At 30.9% G+C, this 7082-nt stretch overlaps 1 protein-coding gene across 1 annotated transcript; it reads right to left on the reverse strand.

The window, feature by feature from the left end:
- On the reverse strand, window positions 1–1680 carry LOC101501051 (expansin-B15-like). The gene is made up of 4 exons (XM_004516232.3): window positions 1474–1680; window positions 1262–1374; window positions 639–832; window positions 1–328 (listed from the first exon to the last, which is right to left on the reverse strand). Exons 1-4 carry the CDS (start codon window positions 1658–1660, stop codon window positions 1–3), a joined length of 822 nt encoding a protein of 273 aa, XP_004516289.1. The 5' UTR covers window positions 1661–1680.
- Window positions 1681–7082: the final 5402 nt, after the last annotated feature.

Consider the following 7082-nt stretch of genomic DNA (forward strand, 5'->3'; position numbering starts at 1 on the left):
TTAACTAAAATTTCCAAGTGCTCTATAAGTCTGACCAGGCTTCCAACCCGCCGGGATCACATTCTTTGCTACAAATATCTTCCCAGACTCAATTGTGGTTAGCCTAATAGAAAATGGCGCTCTTAGTAGTGACTGTTTATTATATTTCCAAACAGCACCGTATGATTGTTGCATTGTAACCCAAGTGTTGCCAAATGCTTCCATAAGTTCAACTTTTTTAAGATCACCATCCCCATTTTCATATTCAACCGCGGTAGCAAAATAATATGGGTTAGATTTAGAGTCGACGTGGAAGGCTATTGAGACACCATTGTAATTGCATGGAACTCTGCATTAAAGAATCAATAGTTCATATAATTGCAATATTGTAAACAAAATACTTAAATGTTGAAAGTAAATTATTTTATATTTTTACTCAATTAATTAAGGTTGTTTACATTTAAAAAGATAAAAATAAAAACATAAACATAAAATTGTCTAATTTTTTTATGACCCCGTTGATTATTTTAGATTTTTTTAATAATTAAAAACATTTTATATATTAACAAAAAAAGTAATGGTCAATATAACCTTAGAACATTAAAAATGACACATAAATAAAACCCTAAAAAAAGTTTAAAGAGAAAAAGAGATAATACCTTCTATGTTGAACGACTATTTTTCCAACCTTGCGAAGATTTCCATCTTGACCTGAAATTGCCATGGCACCAAAAGCTCTACCACTCAAATCAAAATGATATGGAGAATCTGATCCACAAGTACCAGGGCACTCATCGGTAATAGTAACCGTCACAGGATTTCCTGAACATGCATGATTTCCAATGCACGTCACCTGAAATGATAGTAAAAACAAATTTTCAATAATTAGCATCTTCTTTTTGGAACTCCTGCTATTGAGGAAATTACTTTTTTTTTTAATTTATAAAAATTGAGAAAAATAAATTATTATTAATTAAAGATTATTAAACAATTTAGTAATAACATATTTAAAGTTATAATATATTATGACAATAAGAATCTTTTATTATTGAAGTGACACTATTAATAAAAATGTTACGTATAGAAATAAACAATTTCTAAATTATGTTGATAAAACGTAGTAAAAAAAAAATTATGTTGATAAAATTTTAATTTACATGTTAAAATTGGAATTTATTTTTGTATCTTGAATTTTGGTTGTTATTATTTTTACTTTATTTTAGTAATAACAATTTTATTATAATTGTTATTTTGAGGCAGTAATTGTATTAATTATTAGCACCTCATAACAAGAACCACAGCCTTTGCCCGATTGATAGATGAGAGGGCTTCCGGCTGATATCATTGAAGATAATGGAGGTTGTCCAACAGCATTTCCATATCCACAAGCACCACCTACATAATCATCAAATATATAGTCATTGAATTTTTTTCCATAATATTTTTACCACTTTTTGGTTATATTTTGTATCTTCACAACAATGGAATTTATACCTTCACTTCCATCTCCGGTGGGAAGTCCATACCAAGTGGCCACTGAAGGTGACCAATTATAATTAGATGAAGTAACATTAACAACCTTTTTGAGACTAAAACAAGAGGAAGGGGTCACTAGTAATATCGAGAGTGAACCTACAAGGATGAGTATATGAGAGAATGCACATTTAAGTGTATGAGCCATATCTTCACAAAACCACTGAGATTTTGTACGTACACTATGTATGGTTAAGGGAATAAGGCTAGTCTGATATTTATAGATAGAAATGGCTCAATTTTTTTAGTTATTTTACTGAAAATTACAAATTACTCTTTACGTCTTGTTATAAATGTTTAATTTTAGTTTTGAAAATATTTTTTAAAAATTAATTAATTATATAAATTTCAATTATAAAATGAGTTTTATTTATTAAAGTACATTTTATTTTACAGAAAAATGGCTCTAGAATCTTTTTGATTAATTAGAGGGAAGTAAAGAAATACGATTATTCAAATAAAGGATATATTGTATCTATTGTATTAAAAATACAAAGATTTGTTCTAAGCTCTTTCATGCATCCTCCACACAAAATTGATGATATGGCATCATTTGAAGGCCCTTCTAAAAAGCAAGAAAACCAATGCCTTCAAAAAACTATTGAATACATACTTAAATGATGATGTACATAAAGGTATTCAATTAAATTAAAATGGCATTATTTCAAATTTTCATGTTTTTTAAGGGAATATATTTCAAAATAAATAAACAAAATTAAACAAATAATTACATTAAAATTTAAATATCCTTAAGATCCAACTTAACAGGAAAATGTTGAAATATCACTATTGTTTACGAATTTCTTTATTATTATTTAATTTTTAGTTAAAAAATATCCAAATTTCTACTATTGCTTTTTGTAAAAGTTATAATTCTTAACTAGAATGTTTTTATAAGTTATGTTTTATAAACTTATAATGATAATGTTTTCCTTAATACCAACATAGTTTATATAATTTTCCTTGCAGGAAACATACGTGGGCCCGTGCCATCCATGGGATAATTTTCCTCTCTCATACATCCTTACACAAAATTGATGACATGGCATCACGTCAAGGCTCTTTTAGAAAATCAATAAAACTAATCATTCAGAAAACTATTAAATGCATACTTAAATGATGATGTACATAAAAGGCAAATTATAAATATAAATAGTTGACTAACATGACCACGGTAAAATATAAATATTTAACTATTTAAAGCGTTGGCGGCATATTAGTCATTATGCCTCCTCTTTGTTGGCAATTTTTTTCTTGTAATCTCATCATCTATCTATACATGTAGTGTGCAAGCAACTACATGAGAAACAAATGAAGGTGGCTCACCATTTTAAAAGATATAATTAAGCATAGTCGATTAAATTAAATGTATATCAATATTCAAGCATATAACATAGTATATGAACAATGTTTAAATATGTATTTGGTCTCTGCAAATATAATAATTTTTTATTTAAATTCCCTTAAGTTTTTTTGTTTGGATTTACTTTCTGTAAAATCAGATATGGTCGACTTTGATCCCAAACGTCAAATCAATATTAAAAAAATAAAGAGTTTTCTAAAAACCCCTAAACCCTTCTTTTAATTTTAATTCATATTCTCTTTATAAAATATCACTAACTATTAAATGATCAATAAATAAATTTATTAATTAATAATATAAAATATATAATTTTTAATATATCATAAAGGATGATGTGTTAGTGTGTATTTATAGATCGACGTGTCATTACAGTTTATTAGCTTTTTTCTTAGGGACCAAAACCGATTGTTTCTGATTTTACGGGGACTAAATCCAAAAAAAAATAAAAATAGATTAACTTAAACCATAAATTGATAAGTTTGCAGAGATTAAAGACATATTTAAAGCTATTAAGAAAATACATGATAGCATACCACGAATCCTAATCATTAAGTACTCCACACTAGATCTTTCTAACTTTAGGTTGGTGTCTCCAAAGAAGCTACTTGCTATTTTACAAATAAGAGTGTCTAATTAGGGTTATCCAATATTCAACGAAACATCTCAACAATGTCATGCCTTTATGTAAGATCTTCTTACTATTAACGCCTTAAAGCTCCTCTCGACCGTTGAACTCTGATTCTATCACATATCAATTCCTATAACATATCATACTATATGAATGCATAAGATACATGACAATACGTTCATCATCAAATCATGTCTAGGAACTCATATCTACAACTAAGCATGCTTCAACAAATTACTGTTTATCATCACCACCATATAAAACAACATCAACAATATTTATTAACAATTAACATTACTATTTTAATTCTAATTATTAATCCATAACTTAATACCTTTATTCTTATTACCAGATAATTACTAACTTAATTTTCCATCATAACTAATTAACCTATTAAATTAACCCTGTGTGTATAATGGATTAACACTAAACTATTTGGTTAATAACACCATTCTAATCAATTAATCCTTAATCTAGTCATTTTCTATTTGTGAATTATATCAATTAAATCATTAACGTCCAACACATCATTATCGATTTTCATATATTTAATAAATAGGTGAGACATCATAAGCGATGGTCTAAAAAAGACAACAAATAACTCATTATTTTTATTGTTCCCACGATTCTAAGCCAATCAAATAGTTGATATAGACCTAAGGATCATGAAACATCCCTATTTAATAAACCTACTAAATTTATTCATTATATGAAAAGTCAAAATCCTCCTTCTTACTTTGATCGACGATTCACATATTAAAGACTCAATTTCATAGAAAAGGGTGATTTCTTGCGGCTTAACATTCGAACAATCTAATATAATATAAAAAAATTAATATAACTAAAGTTTCTAATTAAGAATTACAATAGAAACAAGATGTGTAAGTGTCAATGTACCGATTGAGAACATTTTTTATCCGTGGGAAAATACACTACGCCAAAAATGACATTTTATAGCGCACCTTTTACAGCGCTTATTAAATACAAGCGCTTTTGTAAACATATTTTAAAAATAATGGAGGATATAACAGCGCTTTTTTGACAAGCGCTATTGTAGGGTCATATAGCGTTTGCGTATAATGTTTACAAGTCTTTTACAGCGCTTGTTCACAAGTGCTGTAAAATGAAGCGCTCTCACATAACATTTTACAATGCTTTTTTTGGAGCGTTTTAAAAAAAAAAGCGTTGTAAAATATAGCGCTCCCACCTGATGTTACATAGCTTTACAGCGCTTTTTGGACAAGCGCTGTAAAAGACTTGCACTTTTAAATAATTAAATGACATATTAAAGCGTTTTTTTTACAAGCGCTATAAAAGACATGTGGTTTCAAATAATTAAATGACCTATTAGAGCGCATTTGTTACAAGCACTATAAAAGCCTTATAAAAATCATTTACTTTAAATAAATAAAAACAAATTTATGAACCCTCATCTCCTATACTCTGGGAACCCTCTTCTCCTCTACGTACTGTGTGGCCATCTACTGCTCCTCCTTTATAAAAAAATTGGATACGTTGTCTCACGTACTATATTTATTAATTTGTTGTTGTCACGAAAACTAATAAATTGTTACATAATAAATCATATAAAATCTTTTCTTTTTTGAAATTTGTTGATCTGTTCTATTTTGAAATCTTTTCTGTTTTGAAATTGTTACATAATGGTTGATGTTATCAGTAGCTTATTATTTTTGTAACTGCATTTATATAGGTCATATAATATGGATCGGAAATGGATGTCTGCCAATCGATTGTCAAAAGAGTATGAAAATGGAGTGAAGGAGTTTGTTGAGTTTGCAGTGAAGAATGCAAAATATCCAAATAGAGTCGTTTGTCCTTGTTTAAAATGTTTTTTTGGAAAACGCATTAGAGAAGATGAATTGGAAGGATATTTAGTATGGAATGGAATTGATGAAAGCTATACATGTTGGATAAGAAATGGTGAGAAGAAAAAGGAAATATTAATTTTGAGAATGGTTCGACATATGCTTCAACTGACTTCGATACAGATACATATGAGCTGTACCGAGTGGAGGAGATTGCAAAAGCAGTTGAAGAAGATCTTCGGGATTGCCCTAAAATGTTTGAGAGTTTGTTGAGTGATGCAGAGAAACCATTATATAATGGTTGTACTAAATTCACAAGACCGTCAGCGATATTAAAGTTGTACAACGTAAAAGCGAGTAATGGATGGTCTGATAAAAGCTTCACAGAATTATTAACACTCTTAAAAGATATGTTGCCAGATGATAATGAACTTCCCAGTCGAACCTACGAGGCTAAGTAGATCTTGTGCTCTATTGGCATGAGTTATGAAAGGATTCATGCGTGTAATTGCATTTTATTTCAAAACGAATATTAATTACTAAAGGCATGTCTGAAATGCAATGTCTCTCGATATAAGAAGAAAGAATCTACTCCAACAAAAGTCGTGTGGTATTTTCCTATAATACCAAGATTTAGGCGCATGTATCGCAGTGAAGAAAATTTGAAACACTTGACATGGCATGCAGATGAAAGAATTAGAGATAAAAAGTTTCGACACCCTGCAGATTCCCCACAATGGGCAAAAATTTATCACGAGTATCCTGAATTCGGGATAGAGTCAAGAAATCTAAGACTTGCACTTTCTACTGATGGAATGAATCCACATGGTCTTCAAAGCATACCAAGCTTTGGGGCAAGCTGATTTGCCATCCAGTCACGCAAAATTGCCTGTTCCTTATCTTGATGGGCCTGGCGCGCAATGATAGTTTGTAGAGCATCAAAAATTTTGGGAATATTCTTGGAAGCCTGTGATGATTCCTTGTCCAGTTTTGTCTTCTTTGAGGGACGTTGTTGAGTATCCATTGGGGTACTGTTAGAGGGAGCAGCAGCTGTACAGAAGGTAGACAAAGTAGCAAAGGTGGAGTTGATTGGAGGAACAGATGTGGAAGCGGAGTGATGGGGATGAGGAATAGAGGGACCAATGGTGTCTAAGTCAGGGAAAGCCAAGAATTGGCTTATGCCAAAAAGAGAAGAAGAGGTAGTTTTCTGAGGTGAGAGGAATGCAGGAGACATTTTTGAAATGTTTTGGGCAGATAGTGTGGGACATAAGTGGTCTTGGGAAGATAAATGTGTGAATGATGGAAAAGTGGAAGTGGCAGGATTTAAGTGTGGGGAAACGTCAGGAAATAAGGAACGTTCTTCAGGATGTAGTGGGGGTGAAGAACGTTCTGGAGATTCAGTCATTGGGTGTTCAGTAGTGATTGGTTCAGTTCGTTTACGTTTGCTTGAGGATGGTGTAAAGAGAGGTTGTGGTGAAGATGGAACGGTGGGAAGCTGTTTCATGTGAGATAAATTTTTGGTAGTGAATTTAGAAATTTTGAGAATGGAAGATTCGGTTGAAAGTGGGAGCTCAAAATGCCGGAAAATTGTTGACAACACCATGCCATAAGGAACAGTATTGCGCTTAGACTCTTTTTTGCTTGAAGCAATCATATGTTGAATTATTAGATAGGGCAGATTTAACCTTTTGCGGTGAAGAAGATGATATATGACAAGAGCGTCATTATCAGAGACGAACTCGTGACTGCCACA

Source organism: Cicer arietinum, chromosome 3, assembly GCF_000331145.2.
Source record: "Cicer arietinum cultivar CDC Frontier isolate Library 1 chromosome 3, Cicar.CDCFrontier_v2.0, whole genome shotgun sequence".
Lineage (NCBI taxonomy): Eukaryota > Viridiplantae > Streptophyta > Magnoliopsida > Fabales > Fabaceae > Cicer > Cicer arietinum.

Bases quoted from the DNA above. Each gene is read 5' to 3' on its own strand.
- LOC101501051 (XM_004516232.3), bottom strand. From the start codon at position 1,660: ATGGCTCATACACTTAAATGTGCATTCTCTCATATACTCATCCTTGTA. The intron at 833-1,261 runs GTGCTAATAATT...CTATCATTTCAG, and splicing joins GCTGTGGTTCTTGTTATGAG to GTGACGTGCATTGGAAATCA. The intron at 329-638 runs GTATTATCTCTT...TCTTTAATGCAG, and splicing joins ATAGTCGTTCAACATAGAAG to AGTTCCATGCAATTACAATG.